At 46.9% G+C, this 20,435-nt stretch overlaps 1 protein-coding gene across 1 annotated transcript in view; it reads right to left on the reverse strand.

Annotated features, from left to right (window-relative positions):
* ENTPD1 (ectonucleoside triphosphate diphosphohydrolase 1) overlaps nt 1-20,069 on the reverse strand; it is a 32,903-nt gene extending 12,834 nt beyond the window's left edge. The window contains exon 1 of the mRNA XM_050711941.1: nt 19,929-20,069. Coding sequence (XP_050567898.1) covers nt 19,929-19,944 — 16 coding nt within the window. The 5' untranslated portion in view covers nt 19,945-20,069. The remainder of the gene's footprint in view (nt 1-19,928) is intronic.
* Nucleotides 20,070-20,435: the final 366 nt, after the last annotated feature.

Raw genomic sequence — 20,435 nt, forward strand, 5'->3', positions numbered from 1 at the left:
CAGATAAAGAATTCAAAGCAATTGAAATAAAACATCTGCAGTTTGCTCAGACAGGTGAAGTATTTGCAAAAGTTCCCTTTCCTATACACTTGGTTTCCACCATCAGCTCTAGACATGACTGCAGGTTCTTCAAATGCCTAGAGAATTATCTCATTCCCCAGCCTCCCCAGCTCCTTTGCACCGTGTCCCTGCTGCTGTAAGCTGTGCAAACACCGAGCAAGGCAGCCCTTCACCCTCCAGCACCTCTGCAGCTGCCAGACCCCAGCACTTCTTCACCAGCAGTTTTCCTTAGCCAAAGAGTGAGCAGGCATGACCACCTGCCTCTCTGCCCAGCCAGAAACCAGAGTCACATTTCTGTGCTTTCTCCCATCATGCCCCCACTGTAAAAGATGATAAAAAAAAATAATCATGTAAGGCCATAAGCAGGCATAGAAACTATACGCTGCTTTTCTTCTTCCCCACCCCAAAGCTCGGAGCTGCCTGGTGCTGCAGCCCTGTCCAGCTACGTAGGTATGAAGCACTCTCCAGATGTTGGAGCACAGCCCAGCTGCTCCGGCATCTCTGTCTGTTTCTAATTTTGGTCTCTTTTTTTTTTTTGTAGGGGCTACCACCGGCTCCATCAAGTGATTGTTGCGGGGCTCAGAGCATAAACAGGTCTGCTATCTTTTTTGTCCCTGAGTTAGCTATCAACGGAGAGTGATGCTGGCAGGCACTTCAGCTGACAGCCGTTTTGCTGCAGAAACCCTGTTGCTCTTGGTGAAGAACCCAGGAAGGCCTGCACAAGCGTGGGAGGCAGCTCTGTGTGACAGCAAGTGAGCAGGATCACCCCCATCATCTCCCAGAGCCTCAAGACAAATAGGAAACTGTTCCTCCAGCCAAAATCCCACTGCCACTGGCAGCCCTGTGAGCCAAGAGATGTCACTCATGGCCAGGGTTGCCCACCTCCCTGCTCCCTTCTCACCAAACACAACTTAGCCACAAACGCTACAAGAAATCAGGCAGCCTACTGCTTGCAGAGGTGCAATAAACAGGGATAAGGCTGAAGTTGGTGTTTGCTCTTTCCTTTGGATTCCCACACTCAGCCTGTTATAGAAGGGACCATAAGAGGCTATAAGGTAAGGCCATAACCCTTCCGCCACACAAGTGCCCCACTGACACGTGCTGGCTCCTCACAATCGCCTTATGCTCTCAGCACGCATTTGCATGGCCAGAAACACTCTCATTTTCAGCCTCGTTTTATTTATTGCCATTTTAATCCCTCTGTCTTTGGTCCACCTATGCCTCAAAACTTCAGCAACTCTCACTCCTCCTCAATTTTCTCTTAACCAATTTATAAATAATGGTTCCCTCTGGATTGTGTCCTTCTAACCTTCTCCATCTACCTGAAGAGTCCAGCAGCCCTTCTCCACATATAGAATTATTTATTTTTCTCAAGCATCCCTGACCAGATCTGCAGAGAGATCAGCCTTGTGCAGTAACGTACCAGTTACACCAGACGCTGCAGTCCCAACCTAACTGAAGCAAGGTGGGGACCCCACGCCTAAGCTAGGTATCCCCACTTCAGACACAAAATCACCTGCCATCACAGCCAGCGATGAGACATCCCAACACCTCTACTATGCCACCCCAGCAAACCCACGTTTAACTGCATTTAGTTAAATTAGCTATTCTTCATGCTGCAAGGAAAGGGAGTTCCAAGGCACGCTGCCTGCCGCCCACGGGGCTTGCAGTGACGACAGACCGAGACAGCGTCACACTGAATCCTGCCCATCAGCTGGCAGCTGCCTCTGCTGCTGATCACCCACGTTGCTGCTGCAGCCTGTTGGGAGTCTCTCCAGTGACTGGTTTCCTAAGCACACGTCCAGTCTTTGGGGGAGAGCTGCTGGCTGCTCATGCGATCCCATAGCCCATAACAGGAGCACAGCCCGCGGAGTTCCTGAACCCAAACATATCACAAACACAGCTCAGCATTGAGAACCTGTCAAAGAAAACAGGTAGACTTGACTGACAAATTGGGAACAGAACAGGCTGAAATGAATGATTCACCGTATTTTTAAAGCGAGGAGCAACGATGTGCTTGCCTGACTGCCAGCTGCAGCCAGAAGCATCTGAAGGCACAGGAGCCCACGGCTGAAGGGTGCCTGAATCCCACAGCAGTCTGAATGCACGCAGAGCCAGTGACAGGCTTGGTGACAAAAGATGGGCAGCTTGGGCACAAGGAGCATCCATCAGGTCAGGCACTTGCAGAGAAACATCACCCAGTCCACCAGACAGCCCTGCAGACAGGGGCTTTGGCAACGCAGCCCGCCCGTTTATAAACTGTGAGAACTCACGTCTCTGAAGTTCTGCCTGCAGTGATGGCAGGGAAAGGGGATGGGAGCAGGCAGTGCTGCTGTTCTGCCACGGTGCATATGGGGTACATACGTTATCCTTCCGCCGAGGGAAAATGAGCATCTGTCAGGCTGAATTGCACACACGGTGAGGCTGCTGAGCTCACATCGGGGTTTGAGGAATATTTTGCTGCAAAATAATGTGAACCACATGTTTCAGAAAAGCCTTTTCTTAGGCTGGCAAGAGGCTCGGGTTCGTCTTAGCATATAGACACAATCCCATATACAGTATTGTATGCAACTGGTTTGGTTTGGAAGCATTTCTTTCAAAATACCAGGCAAGACACTGAACATGCTGAAATCACAATTCAAGCTCCAGACCAGGATTTACACCACTTTTACAGACGTTACGCAGAATAGTATGGGGGGCTCTGCTTTAAGTTTTAATTATTCATATGGCAAAGATTTTGGCTTTAATACTAGTGTGAGAGCTGGCCCTCATTGTGGTGCTATGTACAATTTTAAATGTATATTTACTGTATTATAGTTTTCCAGATGAAGTACTTATAAATGCTGACATACAAACACCAAAATCCTAGCAAACTGATTAACCATAGTTTGTTTTTTTTTTTAATGGAGTTTTTCAGAGACACTTGATGCTTTGAAATTGCACAGCCCTACCTATTGATCTCAAAAACAAGCAGGCTTGTACAGATCTAGACTATGCAACCAGACAAAGAACTTTAATTAGTTTTTGCCATGTACCCGTGTGTGTGTTAGTGAGCTGGGAGATGGAATAAAGAACATGCCTATTGCATTTGTGATAGTACCAAGTTGGGAGTAAAAGCACACTGACGAATAGGACTGGAATTCAGAATAAATTTGGTAAACAGAGAACATGCCTGGGGAACCCATCCAACTCACTTTAGTAAGAACAAGAACAAATATAACGTTTAGAAAATAGACATCACACAAAGACAGCATGATGAACAACTGGTTAAGGCGCACATCCAGAGAGAACATTCTTGCAGCTATAACAGTTTGAAGAAATCCTTCCCTTCATTTAACAGGGGTAAAGCCTCTTATGATGTTCTATGCCCAATTTTGGGCACTGCCTTTCAAGGAAGACGTAGACCACTTGGAGAAACTCCAGATGAGAACCAAATAGATAGATCAGAGGTCTAAAAACTTGACCTATGAGGAAAGATTGAAGGAATTGGGTTGTTTAGATTAGAAAGAGAAGAGCAAGGGAGACATTAACTGTCTTCAGACAAATAAAAAGCAGAAGAAAAAGGATTTTAGCAAAGCTTAAGCTAGACATCAGGAAGCTAATTCTGTTGGTGAGGATGAATAAGTCATAGGGAAGGTGGCTAATGAGGTTGCTGGGTCAACATCTTTCAGTGCTGTTGTAGCTGACTCTGCCTCGAGGCAGGAGCTGATCCTGGACTTCTCTCCCAGATCTGTTTTCTTGAGGATTAGCAAAAGCAGGGTGATGCATTCAAAAGCCATGCCATTAGGAAGGGCCAATGCAGCAAGGATGCTATCCTCATGGGATATAGCTGCAACTGCTCGAATAAGTCTCATCTCCTCCCCCAGTAAGGCTCTAGGTAACATCCAGACCTAAATCAGCCACAACCACCCTGCCACCCACATGTACAGCACTGCTCCAGATGGGAGCACCTCATCCTCCTTCTGCTTTTCAAGTCCCGACAGGGGCATGACCCTGGGAAACTGCACGGGATGCCTTGGAGTAGCCCTGTTTTCCAGGAAAAAAAAAAAAAAGCAGCATACTGCAATCCTGGAGAGCTGGGGAGTGCTGGAGGCTGCAAGAGCTGAGCAGCGGCAGCACGAGAGGGAAACAAAGGAGCGGGCAGCACACAGGGCCCTTCTCTCCCTGCCCGCGGCCGCCCGCGCATCCGGAAGGGGCACAGGGGGGCTCAGTGCCGGGGGCACTCCCACGTCCGCCACATGCTCTGGAACCACAGTGTGGCTGTGAGACAGGGGAGCCACGTCGGGGCGTTACGGACGGGAGCCAACAAACCCCTTCCATCCCTGGCTGGAGACCTTCCCACATCTGGTGCATGTGGCTTCCCAGCCCTGCTCGCCTCCCCAGCCACATCACAGCTCCCGCGCCCCCCGCTCATTAAATCGTCCCTCTATGGGAAGATATCCTGCTGGCTTACGTCCCGGCAGTCAGACAGAGATACTCAATATTCTCAAATACAATCAACAAGTGGTAGAATAGGGCTGACACAGTGACCTTTTGACAATTAATTTTCACATTTATGCGATGTTTACTAGGCTTCTAAATCTGGACCCTGCTTATGCTCTTTTCTTTAGGATTCACACATCAAAGAGGCTTTCAAATCAGAAGAAATAACTGTTAGCAGTTACATCTGTCTCCTACCAGACAACTTCTGGCATTAATTTGTGTTACCAGCCCATCAAAGCTATAATTTAACTGAAGAAAATTTATTATTAATCACAAAGCTTGAAGTTTCATCAGAAAATACCTACTGAATTCAAGATGGCTTTTTTACCCTGCCCTTCAAAACTTATCACCCAAGTTATCGCTTGAATGTACTTGGCTATCACACAATGTGAAGACATCCATTTTTCTTTGAGGGAAAAAAGCAGCATGAAGCACTGACACCTTTAGTTTTCTTATTATTGATAGTTCCAATATGCTGACTTGCCGTGGGCCAGCGTTCCCATTAGGCTTCCTTTTGTGCTCAACATCTCTCAATTCTTTGCTGTTCTCAACTCTCTGGCTATAATTTTTTCCTTATGCTTCTTTAGACCATCTTCTAAATCTTCTAAATTTGAATTTGCATTAATTGCAGTCAGCTTCCTTTTTTATTTCCTCTCTAAACATGCATATTTCTCAAGGATTTTTTGTTTAAATTAGCATAACTTTCAACTGCTAGATTAAGGCTTTTAGGGAACAGGGTAAGTTAATAGGCTGCTTCTGAATCACAGAATCGTCTAGGTTGGAAGAGACCTCCAAGATCACCTAGTCCAACCTCTGACCTAACACTAACAAGTCCTCCACTAAACCATATCACTAAGTTCAACATCTAAACGTCTCTTAAAGACCTCCAGGGATGGTGACTCAACCACTTCCCTGGGCAGCCTGTTCCAATGCCTAACAACCCTTTCAGTAAAGAAGTTCTTCCTAATATCCAACCTAAACCTCCCCTGGCGCAACTTTAGCCCACTCCCCCTCGTCCTGTCACCAAGCACGTGGGAGAATAGACCAACCCCCACCTCGCTACAGCCTCCTTTAAGGTACCTATAGACAGCGATAAGGTCGCCCCTGAGTTCCTCCTTGCCCCTGAGCCTCCTCTGACTTGCATTCCTATTTGATTATTTTAAATCCTCAGCTGATTCAGCTCAAGGATTTTAAATTTGGAAAACCACTTCTTTAAAGAGCTACTAGGTATCATTTGTTAATATAGAACAGATGTCTATTACTTGCATAATAATTCTTAACACTCAAAGCAATATTTCTTTCTCTGTCAAGACAGGGCCTGCATACATTTCCCTTGCGCTGGAAGCAATGCATTGCAAATTACAAGATTATCACCCTTGGTTTTGAGGAATTACCGTGTCATTGACAGACATCTGCCATCACACCAGCTTTTCATGTAACTAACTATAGAGGCAGTCACTGCCCCTCTATGGCATCCTGGCTGATAATGGGCACTAACCTTCACCCGCTCGGCGTTGGTTGTTGGTTCCCAGCTCAGCCCCGCAGATCTACTGCTTACAACCATTTACCTGTTGTTGCTGCTGGTAAAGGCAGCAGGGCCACTGCTTTAATAGGGAGACGTTAATAGGAAGATCAGTGACGTGACAGTCGCAACACCTACTCAGTGCAGCCCACCCTTCCCCAGGCCCATCAGCCTCCCTGCACTAGGATGATGCAGAAGTTACCACGACAAAACAAAGGAAACAGCCTTGAGAAGAATCATTTCCCACCCCAAAAATAACCACATTGGGCCAGAAAGTTGAGAAATTTCCTAGAAAACAGTCTTGAGCACTGTAGATACTGCTACCTCCCAACAGGAGGCTCTGGCAGGGAAACGACCACAGAGAAAACACATCCAAATCCCTTGCCACCCACAGCGTGCTGCTCTGTGCATTCCCCAGTGTCAAAATATGCCCTCCTAAAAGCCACCAGTTTCCCTGTTTGCCCTCTCCATTGGCAGCTGCTCCCGCCTCAAAGACGCTGAGGCTGCAAGACACTTGCCGCATCTCAGGGACGTTTTTCCTCTGAATCACGGATTCCTGGGATTGCCCTGCACATCGAGCACCACTACTGCTTTTCAGGGGCTTACTTCCCCAGCTTCCACAACAAAAACACGGCTACCCACAGTGCTGCATGCAAACAGGCACGTGGAAAACCAGAGCTTCCCGAGCGTTTCTGCACAGCAAAGCAACCAGCTTTCCTCCTGAAGTTTCACTTCCCATTCGGGACCAAAAACCACTGGAGACTGCAGAAGCATGGACAGTGCTCCAGGAGAGAGAAGAGCTGCTGGCAAAGCCACTTTATCATAAAAACTCACTTTATGAGTGAGTTTTTCCTGCCCTAACTTGCATAGTACCCAAAAACTGTAGTGGCCTTTCCTTTGCAACTAGTTCTAGCAGATGAAGTGTGAGGTGCCTTGCTAACAAGGCAGGGCAGCAGCCTCACTGCATCCCTTCAATAAGTAAAGGTTAAGACTGCATGCATGAAAGAGATTGATCTCTACTTAATCCCAGCTTCTCCCACTTACCTCCAGCTGTCAGCACTGCTATCTCCTTTCTTCATTGCAAAACACAACACTGGAACAGCTGGGATAGTTTCTGTCTCCTGCTGAGGAATGCCTCCACTGTCTAGGCTTTGTGGAAGAATATACTGATTTCTCAGAGGTCAGCTTTAATAACTAGGATTCCCACAAACCATGGAGAGAATTCAGCTCATGATATTTGGCATGAATATCACGCTCTGTTCCTCATGCTGCTACTATTTCCATTTCAAATAGCAGGAAACAAATTACCCTGTGGTATTTTTAAGGACAACCAATGGGAAGAACAAGGGACCAAAGCCCCTAGTGGGGCATGGGCCTCAGCAAAATGTCCGAGTGGAAGAGGAAGAACTTCTCCTTTGAGGCTGCAAAGGTAATAAAAAGCAGATTGAGAAAACAGTAGAAGTTAAATACAAATCTAAATTTTCGTGGTTGGAAGCCTTGCACTTTGCAAAGGCTAGGGCCTTGTGGAACAAAACAGCAAATAAGTTTTGCTGGATGAACGGTCTGGGACAGGAACTCATCAGCCTCCAAAGTTCAGATTACTTATTACAGGGAGATACTGTGAATCCCAGGGAGATTCAGGCTTAGGAAAAGAAACTAATTTATAATCAAACCACAGTATGAACCACATGTCTTCCTCACTTCATTCCTTTTTTTTTTTTTAAACAACATTCTTGTCTCAAACAGTTCAAAATACAAATGCAAAATGCTCTGGATAAGGCAGTGTGGGTACACAGTGGTGACAAGGACAGGGGGCTGTTGTGAGCGGTGCCCCAGCTGCCCTGTCTGCACGCAGCATGCCAGGGGCTGCTACAGAGGCGTTAAACCACGATGATCTGCTCTGGGTGACCTCGGCACAGACCGTACCAGGGCTGGCCCACAAACAGAAGGTGCAGCTCCAACTTCTCACCACATCCCCCCCAGAGAAGCAAGAGCAGGAAGGAGGTGCAAGAAGGGAAGTCCTTGAGCTTTTCAGTAACATTGCCTCCAGCTCTCTACTCCATGCTCTGGCCTCTTTGACCAGAGGTGCCTACCAGGATGGAGACATCAATACTCTTTCACCATCAAAGCCAACAAAGCAGAGGTTACTTCGGCTGAAGAGCTTGAGACACGCTCGCAGCAGCAAAGGGGACGTAGTTCCAGTATGGAAAAAAGCCACCAGCTGGCTCCGTTAAGAGCCTCTGTGCAGCAGGAATAGCCAGCACAGCTGGGCCCCCACAAAAACAGCCAGAGGTCTGCTCCTTCCCTGCCCCAGCCCATCTGAGCAGGGCTCTCCCTCCGGGACTGGAGGTCCCCTGGAGCCACAGCACTTGTCTCCAGTGTGCACAAAAGAGGCCTGAGCAGGGGTTTCTTTCCTTGCATCTCCTGCAGGAGGTTTAAAAGGGTATTTATTAACAGCTCTGGGACAAAGGAGCAAGAAAGAAAACAAATCCGTTTATAAATCATCTAAGGAGAAAACTTGTGACTCTAATGGTCTCCTTTGTAATTCCTTAAGTGTGGCCTGGAGCTGCCCTGGCACTGCTCCTTGTGATGCTGAATCAGCAGAACAGCCCTGCTTGCACAGTAAATAGCCAGATAAGGACAGAAGTGCCCTGAAGAGGAAAGCTCTAACTTATGCTGTGAACAGATTTTTCTTGGCTTCTGCTGCTATTTGGGAAGACTGATAGTGGTCAACTTTCTCACCACTAAATACCAAATAGTGACTCACATCTACTTCTACCTCTGCAATCCAGGACGTACACTTTCCTCTGGAACAAAGTAGAAACAAGACAGAGAGGGAAAATTCATGTGAGAGCTGTCTCAAACAATACTATCCAGTGCTGGTTGAGCTTTCAGATAGTCCTGAACATTTTACCAGACTTTTTCCTTTGATAACATTTCTCAAGTGGGAAGGAGAACAAAGAATAACAAAACACTGTTATGTTTAAGAGTTACACATAGCAGAGAAGAGCTGAAGTTTCCAGCAATTAGAAGTATAAATTCCCTAAAATAGATATGCAATATATCATTTTTAAAAATTAAAGTGGCTGGGATAAGGGTTCTATTGTGTGGACTGAATAGCATTTAAGAGCAGAAGGCAACATATCAAGATGACAGGATATGGTACAACAGCATTAAAACCATCACAGATACGGATGAAGAAACAAAGGCCTCAAATAAAAATGGTAAATTGCACTGGGAGGAACTGCACAGCCAGGGAGGATAGATAAATAATATCCATCGTATCTACGGAAACCATCCTACACAAGAAATAATACAACGTGGAAAAGACAAACACGAGAAAAACAATTCAAACTTCAGATACTCAGAAAGACAACATTAATGAGAAACAGGGTTTGGTTCCAAAGAGACGTGGGCTTACTTCAGGAGATGTGAAACGTGGAACTACGGGGCAACAGGCTGAAGGAGAAATGGGAGTTGTACAGCAGCTCTGCACAGGGATGTCTGTGGGGCTGCTCAGAGCAGATGCGGAGTCCTAGCTTTGACAACATTTGGGAACTGTTTGGCTGGGCTCCCCACACCGCCCATTCAGATAACTCCCAGCAGTGGGTCTCCTCCCGGGCCATGACCTGCTCACCCTTCGTACAGACACCCTGGAAAACAACTTGGTTCATGTGGGAATGGTGAAAGCAAAAAGCTGGTGAGAAGTTTCAGTTTTGCTCTATTACCGAAAGGATCTAACATCTTTCCTTGCCCTCCTGTTTTGTCCAATATTTTTGCCAAATAATTTTCAATAATCAATTTTGTTTTTTTTGAGGTCAAAGCTCAATTTTGGTGTGATTACATTTTTGTACCGCTAACCATGTCGAAGCAAACTTTTTAAACTCTGCTGTATTTACCCAAAGTGACATTATAAACTAGTTATAAACAATCTAAGGTTTCACATCTTTTTCTCATTTAAGAGCGGAATAATTTTTAGCATAGCTATGGTACGGCTACGATAACATAACAACAGCGCAAGATCTTACGGAACAGAAAGATGATGCATGTTTTGCAAAATCGCTTCAGCTGCACTCACTCCCTCCTCCACACTTGTTCCCACAGTACTCACGTGTCCAGGTCTGGCAGGATCCCGCGTGACGTGGGACTGGGGGTGCCAGATGCCAAGTGTCCTCACTGCATCCCTTGGGTTCCTTCTCAGTGGCACCTACGCCTCTTTGTGCAGGTCTTTTATCATCTTCAGGACCTAATACTACGCCTTGAAACCTTGCTTACTTCAGCTCCTGAGTACCCCATGATAGCTGGTTGCCCCAGCTAGGCTCCCTGTTTCCTCATTTTGGGTTTCTTTATGCCTACAGCCTGCCTTCCTGCAGGAACAGGAGGTGGTGCACAGGGGACGTGCTCCAACCTCACTACCATCTTGTTATAGGAACACAGCTTTTGTCTCAAGGAGTCATCTGCATGGGGGCTTTATCAGCATGCAGGGTTCCTTCTGATGGGCCATCCCTTATCAGGGTGCAGGATGCAGGGCTTGTCACAAACACCACCTTTGTCAATGTTTATCCAGCTTTACTGCACTCAGTCACATCCTTGGTTATCAGCACAGACCATGCTTTGAGCCCTTGCTCTGTTGCTTCATCCAGCCCTGTTATATACACTTTTGTTCATGTTTCATTCAGAACAGTTAATATCCTGCTTCTTCACCTGCATGCCGTGCCTGGATCTGTGCTTCCCAGACCTTCACTGTGGCAGCAAAAAGGTCTGCTTGTCTTGGCTAGGTCACAGGTGACCCCAATAACAGCACAAGAGGAAAGGAGGCAGATTTTCAGGTGGTGGGTCCAGGCCGTGCTCCTGCACACAGCTCTGTACTCCAGCACACAGCGCCCAGGGCAGCACCAGGGCACAAGCAACCTGTGGCATGGTGCGGGGTGAGACCACTGCCACCGATGCAGCCCTGAGCTGGTGGTGTTCTGTCACTAGGCTAACACGGCAGGGCTGGCACAAACATCAGCTTCTCCTAGAAAGTTCCTGGTCAGCCAGGATAGCTGCAGTTACCCGATAGCAGGACCGCAGGACACACAAGGAGGCCTTTGTGCTCAGACATTTTCCCATGCTCATGTCACAGCCTTCTCTCAGCAGACGGACGCCGCTCAAGGCCAGGGCTGTCTCACTGCTTTCCACTGCTCCCAGGCTCACCTTGACTCTGTGGCTTTCACACATGACTCCAGTTTTCAGCAGTCCTGCCTGCTCAGAACATGAGGGGAACTAACACCAAACAGATAATGCTGGAGCCAACCACCATACTTGGCTTTTCTGTACACTGTACATCAGCCTTTCCCTAATACCAAGCCAAAATATTTGAATTTGTCTCAGTGCTTTCCATGCACGTATCACAGCACTATTTGTCCCATTTGTCCAGACGGGGAAAAAGCACAGGAGAGCAGCAGAAAGCCACCCTGATGCTCTGTCCTCCAACCACCTCCATCCACTTCCCAGGGAAGCTCTCACAGCACACTCCTTCCCACCCAGGCAGAGTTCCCGGGGTATAAGGCAGGAGCAGCACACGCTTCATCTACACCTACTCTTGAACTCGTCTCCCACTGTTTTGGTGTGTTCTCTCTTGTTTTCTACCACACTAATAGCAACTTGGGGATTATTGGCCTAGTAAAGTACACACAAATGACTCATGCTACAAAATTTAATGTTCCAGCAGAGCTACATACAAGTGTGGGAAAAGGAAAGATGTCATTTTGGTTAGAAGAAACATGATGAAGAGAAACAGAGGCAGCAGAGCCCCATAGCTGGAAAGAATGCATTCCTCTGGTCTCCTCCCCAGTCTGGCTTCAGGGATGGAGGCAGGAGAAGCCAGGACAGTGAAAGAGTTATTTACTGCTTCATAAAGGAAGTTATGGACTACCTAACAGCAGTCCTGCTGTGTTATATGTAATCTCTATGACATGCTAATAAACCTAAAGACTAGCTGCTACACCCACAACAAGAGTTCCTGAGATACGGTTTGCAGCATATTACAATGTACATTCATGGTTGCAGTTTCCTGAGAGGTAAATGGGTAGAAAGGCTCTCAAGATTACTATTTACAGAAGGTATCTATTCCCAGCGAGGCTGACGGGATCCAGTTTGCAATCTCACAGCCACCAAGTGGCCACAACACAAAAAGGTCCTTAAATTGGGAGAGAAATTACTAGTCTCTGAAGCAGAGACACACTTTGTAACCTAAAAAGCAACTGTAAAATTACTGCCTTTAACAAGGAGTTCATAGCATGGGGCCAGGTTCTGTTGTAAAAAACCCTATTTTTATGAAGTACAAAGGCTTAGTTTCACAATTGGCATAACTCAACTGCGCGCTCCGTCACAAAAAGGGACTATCCTGCCTGTCTTCTGCCAGTGTTGTATCTTCCACGTGTACAAGTACAGACTCTTTTTAAATTTTCTACCAAGCTACCCTTCAGACAGGCCATGTTCTCCGGTGAGGCTGACACAGCCACACGTGTACTAACGGCATCACGGAGCAGCGTGGGAAAGGAGCAGGGGACTGAGTGCCCTGCTCAATGGGCAGGGCAGACAGCTTAACCCAACTCCCCGCGTTAAACCACATGCTCTTCTCTTCTTTAAACTGTTAATTCATTTCAAAATAAGGCCTTACTTCTCTCTAATGACAGAAGTAGTCTTAAACAACACTGCTGGAACTTCTTTTTTTGTCTTATGACTTCCACTACTTCCAGTATTTCCAACTCTGCAGATGAGAACTTGATCGCTTGCTTTACTAGATTAAAGTTCTTTTCAGCTTAGGCTGGTTTCATGTTTACTGCAGTCTCAGACAAAACTAACAACCAGTAAGCTTCCTATACTATTTCAGGAAAGCAAGACTAAACAGCTGGAGATCAACCTACTGGGCACATTCAGCTCAAGGCAAAATTGCATCTCTGCAATGTGATCCCTACACGGCTGCTGGAGCCAGCAATTAACGGCTGATCTTGGCCAAGAGCAGATGTCCTCCATGGAAAGAGCTGCCCAGTGCCATTTGGGCAAAGAGTAGATAAGAGGAAGGGAAGGTTTCCAGCCAAGGAACAAATCCCACTTTCTTATCTGCTCCCACTTCCAATCCATGCTCCATACAGGAGCTCTGACCTTGCTTTCACCACGTGCCCACTCTCTGGGCTTTGGCATGTGCACCATGGACTTCTTCATCTATCAACTGGGCTGCAGAGGCTCACATTTCTCCCCGTCCCTCAATTCTGGAGGAGCCTTCCCCTTCCTGCCCAAGCCCAGGGAGGAGAGAGCAGAGGCTGCTGACACCCCCACCCCAGCTGCAGCTTCACTGCTGGTTAATGTATAGAAACCACAACGGCCATAACGTCAGTTTGTCACTCTGCCGTCTTAGGAGCCCTTTGAGCACAGCGTGAAAATGCTGTGAATTTAGGGGCAGAAGTGGTTTCGATGTCTTCAGCTGCTGAGTCACCTTTTCCAGGCAGCATGCAAAGCTCACAGGCCAGTTACGATTTGAGCTCTAGCTGAGAAGCTGCAGGGAGAGAGAAACCAGCCAACTCTCATTCTTCTATAAAAAACAGGTTGATTTTCTTCTTCACTCTCTTCCCTGAGGAGGATCCAGCACTCACCACCCTGCACAAGCAAGAAGGAGGCTCTCAGGAGGATCAGAAAAAAAAAGAGAAAACAAACTGAGCTAACAGCTATTAACTTCTATTTGTGCAAATTATAAATCCTTGATCAAAGGTGCAAGTCTCAGCCTGTGAACCATTCAGGCACTGTGTAAGGGTTATTTTGTTGGGGCAGCAGAGACGTAGCATGCAGCTAGATGAAAGTCACAAGCAGCACAGGACAGCGCAGGCTGTTAGGCACACATCTCCTACCACAGACTTATTCACTATCTACAAAATATGTTGACATTACAAGGGGAATGTGAAGGCAGACAGCAAAGCAGCATTGCAGATGCTCCCTGGAAGCTCTTCCCAAGAGAAAGAGCCCAAAAGGGTTCATGCAAGAGCTATAGCAGGTGGAAGATGAGGCATCTGCAGCTTTGCTGGGACTGGCTGAGCACTGACTGCAGTGACCAGCTCTCACCCTTGAACACGGGAGCAACAGCTCACAGCCAGCACGACACAAGGGACAGAGGGATGGCAGAGCAGGGAGATGGGGCCCATGGAGAAGGATGGGGGGAGTGAGTGCACAGGAGGACATGAGCAGATGAATTTGCACAGCACACACTTAGCCGACTTTGTTCCTTTCCATCTGGTCTCTCACACTTTTTCCCTTAACTCATTTCTTAATTTGTAGTGCTAATGCAGCACTGTTTTAGAGCACAGGGCTGGTTTTGTGTCACACCCGGTCTTACAGCGCAGCCCTCACAATAGCTTTGATCTGAGTGACTTTCACCCTTGCCTCCTCCTCCTCTTTCACTTGAGCTGGCGTTAGCATTCAAGTTAGAGAAGCTGAGAGTTATTTCAGGGAAAAATAAAAAATAAAAATCAAGGCTAGGGACAAGGACAGGTCCCTTTTCTATCTCAGCAGCATAGACTTATGTCAAACTACACTGATAGCAGAAGTGCAGCCTTGGGCTCTGCTCTTCCCCACACAAGCATACTGGAAGTGCCTGCCATAAAACTTTAACTTTGCTCAGGAAAGAGAAGTTTCCACCAAGCTGAGAGAGAAAGCCAGTGCTCACATCCACCTGACAAAAATATATGAAAACACAATTTAAGAAGTATTCTTATCTAACTTGTCTTTCACGAAATCAGCTGAAGTGTTTCTCTTGTGAACATAATACAGAATTTTACAATTTAACTTTGATTGGTCTCAAGCAACACCAATCCCTTGTGGACTGGCTCCTCAACCAGTGTCAACTCAGCATCATCCAGCTCACCCCCAGGTTCAGCCTAAACACTTCTGCCTTAATCACATCTTAAACCCCAAAACAAATCATTTCCAAGCTGAGAACCTGACTCCTGTCTCAGCCCACTTCAAATCGGATCCAGCTTCATGGTAAACGGCCGGTGAGCACCGGACGATTTGGGTTAGTAAAAACAGGGGTGTTAACTGCAAAATCAGGCTTGCTAGTTGCTCTCAAACCAAACTGTGCTAAAGATGCAAACATTTCTTGGGAAAAGAAGGAATGTGACTAGGCTTGGTATTTTTGCACCATATTAAGCCAATTAAACAACCTAGGAAAGTCCAAAAACTATCAATTATAGCTCTTGTAACCTTTCCCTTTTCAGGTGTCCAGCCTGAAATTTATTCTTTCTCCTTCAGAAATTCCTTAAGCATTTCCTACGCGTTTCTGGTAAAAATACAATTGGAGAAGCAAACACAGGTTCGCATGGTCACAATAAGTTTACATAGAGAACAACTTTTTCCTTCTACCATGCAATGCAGCCATGCATACAAGGCCATAAATAAACTGAGTTAGGGCTGTCACACACACACACACACAAGCATAACCATACACCTCTGCAGATTTCTCCCAAACAAAACTTCCAGGAAATCTTTCTAGCCTATTCAGTATTTGAATATCCAACTTTCTTCCCAAAGTTGCATGAGCTGTGCTTTACTAGCTGGCATGAAGCCTATTATTTGCTCTTTATGTTTCCCAACCACTCTTGGCTTAGACTTTCCTCTGACTTAATTGGTATTTATACTGGTCCTCATAGCACTGACAAGCCCCATCTGTAAATCAGCAATGATTTTTTTAAAATATTTTTTTTTAGATTATTGAAAGTATCTAACCCTATCAGGCCTCTTGCAGAATACCTCTGCAAACACAGCTGTTGAATCATGATTTCCCTTGGTAAATATTTTTGAGATCTGTCATTTAACCAGGTCTTAATCCATTAATTCATTCTTTGCTGACGACTCATAAGGAGACTTTCATAATCAGAATAAAGTCAGAAATGTATCTATTGCTATGGAGAAGTTGAAGCATGGGAGGTTTGCTATCTACAACCATGTTTGCCGTCTCTATAATAAAATAAGAGCAAATACTTCATTGGAAAATAGCTCAGAAAGGACCATTTGCCTTCCCAGTCCTACACTCATAACCCGCTCCGTGGCCATCAAATGCCAGCCAGGGAGATTTCTTCTTCCAGTTCCTCTTTTGTGGGGTGGTTCCCAAACTATCAGTGAACTCGGGCTTTAGGAGTTTCTTAACTTACAGCCTAGATTTATTCACCGTGCGCTTGATCTTTAAGAGTATTTTTTCCTAAAACTTTTGTAGGCCTCCAGCCTCAATTGAAAAAAATGCAGAAGATGTTAATAGGGATAACATAAGATAAAACACAGACTGTTTTTTTCAAATGAGAATTATGTCAGTCTTGTTTAACATCTATTTTGTAAGTCAGCTGACTTTGTAAAGTAAACAAACAAAAACTTTCAAGAAAGCAAGGTCTCTGGAGTACTTGGGTACTTGAAAGTTACTTGGAGTGCTTTATCCCTTATAAAAGCATTCCCCAGCCACAGAGTTCCAAAGAAAAGGGAATGTAATCCTTAAAGTTCTTGATGCAGGCTCTTGTAGATGGGACTATCTCCATTCTAGGACACAGATTAATAACCTCGCTTGAGTGGACCACATGAACTCACAGGTTTGTTTCCATCTGGGATAAGTAATTTCCTTCTTGGTGCTTTACTTCCCATTATTAATTTTGCCTGTACTGTCCATTTCCACAATAACGTTATTCTGAAAGCTACTCTGGCAAGTCTCATCCTCTACTAAAACAAAAGAATATAATCAAACTACCTATTAAGACTTATCAGTGGGGAGACTTCCCCAATAACTTACAACTGATATCAGGCTAAATTGGTAACAGTTACCTGGGATAATGGTTCAACATCAGCCTCCTCATTCCTGTTGTCTGTGATTTCCCTAGTGTTCTCTTGCATTTAATCTCAAATTTTTATGAAACTTTATCCCCCCCAATCTTAAATGAACAAAGCAGGCTACTTAGTTATACTACACAAAACATTCATTCATATCAGAATTCATCTACCACCCCAACCCCAAATTTTGAAAAGTACTTAACCACCACCATTGTGGGTTTTTCTGTATCATTAAAATCTTATGTTCTCCACCTACATAATGACTATGCAGTTGCTAGATATACATTAGTTTGTTCCTAAGACACACAGAATGCCTCCTTTGAATTGTGCTTGGTCCTGCTGATTTTATTTAAAGAAAATAAAGATGTCAGGAGAAAATTATAATTTTCCACAATTCACAGCTTGTATGTGGTATCAGATGTTCTCTATTTCCTCTTTCTCCACTTCCTTTGCATTTACTTGTTTTAACTTTTATTCGCTACCTTCACTGCCCTCAAAGAACTAGCAAAACTCATGCTTATTCTTGTTTTTGGAGTACCAGCTGGTGTGTATTCTTTGAATTTGCAATCTTCATTCACATTCCTTTACGTTTTTTCCCCCTCAGATTGTGCTTTTTACTGCTCCATGCTGCAACAATCACTGGTCCGTAGAGAATGGTTCTCTGACAGCAGCAATTAATTCAACACGTACATAGAACTCCAAAACAGAGTTACTGCTTCTAGTTCAGTTCAGTACCTTTTATGTTAAATTTTACATCTTTTACAAGAGTGCACAAGAAGGCATTCACACTGATCACAGATATCATCTGTTGCTCTGTAGCAACCCAAAGATAATTTCTCCCTTGGCCTGTTAGAATATTGATCCAAATTTCAAGGCAGAGCTGACAGTACCAGTATTAAAAACGCAGCTCTCCTTCAGCTGAGGTGCAGCACTGCAAGCCTATTGCAGTCCCTGCAGACAAAACTTGCAGGGGAACAGGTCTGTCTCACACTGAGACACCCCCTAGTAGTAATACCTTTTTGATGAAAGGATATGCTCTCAGTGGGCTTGTGCTTCATTTCAAGGTGGAAACTTTCCTCCTGGCTGATAGATACTGGCTGCCTTGGACTCCCCTGCACTGAGACTATTGACTGCTGCCTCTGGGAAACATAGCTCAAGAGGCCTTTTTAAAAATGGTGCCTCCTGTTTTCTTCTCCCATGAATTTTTGCTATTCGCTACAACAATTTCCACTAAGCCTTTACAAGCAGACTGACATTTTCTGCACATCAGCCCATTGACACCATCACCACCTTTCCCAGAACTAGTTCAAGCACTAGTTGTCAGTTTCCTCCTCACTAAAACTCCCAGTTTTTAAATGCAGGCTCATTCAGTTGTCTTTGCTGTATCAGTTACCGTCTAAGTTTCTTCCCTGTGATTCCTCACCTCACTGGAAAAGGCATCTCCGTTCATGCATTACATTTCCTTTCTGGAATGAAACTTTCGAAAGACTGGCTTCAAAGCTATTATCATCTCCCTTCTCAGCAGAGGCAGATTGTTTCTGAATATTTCCATGTTCACTCGTGACTGCACAAATTAACGAGCTAACCCCCCACTTCTGCCAGTCTTTGCTTTAAATTTTGATTTAGGTCAGACTGAGAAACTTCTTCCACTCAAACACCATTTATTACATTATATGATGTTAAAAACTTAGAGAGGTCTAGTTTTCCATTTTGTTTATTCTGAGGGAAAAAAAGGATCACTTTTTGATTCCCTGTTGTTGTAAGGCTGTTGTTCCCTGAAAGGCTATGCCTAGTACTGAATAAGAAACTACCAAAATAGTGAAAACTGTTAATCCCTAGGCTTCTCACTCAATTTACTGGCTAAGTTTCTGCCCAGATCCTTTTCCAGTTTACTGCTACTTGCCCGTTGTCTGTGATCCTGCTTTGTTTTTAAAAGCCCCACACAAAGCGCCCAGTACTGTCAGCAGTATAGAAAGACAGCCCGTGTTGCAGAAGTTGCTGTAAATAGTGTAAGCCGTCCAGACAGACAAAAGCAGACTCTAAACTGGAAAAATGTTTCTGCCAAATGTTAAGTGCGACTAGTGCTGCTATGCTTCACGTTACGTGCACCGAGCAGGCTGATTATAAAATGCAAGCCTCGGGACAAGATAGATATCTTAAAAAAAAAAAAAAAAAAAAAAAAAAAAAGAAAGATAACTGTGCAATGAGCATCTTCAGCTAGCGCTGCCTGGCGCTGCAGTTAAGGCGAGAAGGCTGCCCGGGGGAAATCCTCCTCTTCCTTGCGCTCCGGAGCCGGTCCTGGCCCCGAGCTGAAGCCGGGAGAGCCCCCGGCAGGCAGCACAGCGCTTCTCCCCACCAACAGCCATCACCTTCCCCCGAGCGTTTTTTTTTTTTTTTTTTTTTTTTTTTTTTCGCTTTTCCCCTCTCAGCGCGCTCCCAGCGCCGCCGGGCTCGGCAAGGGCGCTGCAGGCGGCTCCGGGCTGCAGGCGGGGAGCCCCCGCCGGCCCCGCCGCCTCTTCCCCCGCACGGCCAGGAAGGGAATCCCCCGCACTGACGCGGCCAAACTTCTGCAAACGCCAAGCACGGAGCGCTCGCTGCCGCCCGCTCGGCTGCGGAGCCGCAGCGCCGGGGGAGCCGCCAGTCCCCGGCCGCCCCCGGCTTGCGACCACCACCACCGCAAGTTGGGGGGCGGCCGGCAGCGACCCTTCAGAGGCGGCCCAGCCGAGCGGGACTACCAAGGCTGGAGGCCGGCTTGAGCTTGGGGAGGCTGCGGGGGGGGCACCCCCAGACCGGTCCCACTCCGCCCAGCCTTAACCCCCCGCAGGAGCGGGGGGACGCGCTGCCGGCGATGCCGCAGCCGCTGCTCGCTCCCGGCCGGGGAAGGGGCAGGAGCTCCTCGGGAACGCGCACAGCCCCCCCCGAGCCGCGGGATGCCGGCCCGGAGCCCCCTTCCCCCGCGCTCCCCCTCGCCGAGGGTCGCGGCCGCTCGCCAGCACGGGGGCGGCGGGGTCGGCCTTACCCTTCGGCTCGTCCATCGGGGCCGGTGGTCGCGCCCTCCTCCCTCGCTCTCCCCCCTCTTCCTTCCTCAGCCTCTGCCGGCTCTGAGCTGCCTCAGTGCGAGGTGCTCATGAAAATGGGCGCTCCAGTGGTCCATGGCAGTGGGAGGGGTTAGCTTAACTCTACGTGCCTCAATCTCTCCGACTCGCGGGCTGACCTCCCGCTCCCCTTAAAGGACTGATTACCTCCCAGCCGCCGCCGTAGCGGTGCCTCGGGCTCCCCCGCCGGGTCAGAGGGTCCCGCAGAGCCGGGGGGCGTCCCGGTGCCTACCCGCGGGGGCGGCCGCCGCTTGCTCCGTTGGGGCTGCGCTCTGAAGAGGGGTCACATCGCTGGCTCCGAGGGCGAGATGTCATTGTGCCTGCAGAGGAAAGGCGATCTGTCGGTTTTTTTAAGTCGTGTAATGCTGAGCAAGCTCCCTTTGCACCAGCGAGGTACGCGAAGAGAACTGTGCTGGGCGGAGAGAAACATC

The sequence above is a fragment of the Cygnus atratus genome, chromosome 7, assembly GCF_013377495.2.
Source record: "Cygnus atratus isolate AKBS03 ecotype Queensland, Australia chromosome 7, CAtr_DNAZoo_HiC_assembly, whole genome shotgun sequence".
NCBI lineage: Eukaryota > Metazoa > Chordata > Aves > Anseriformes > Anatidae > Cygnus > Cygnus atratus.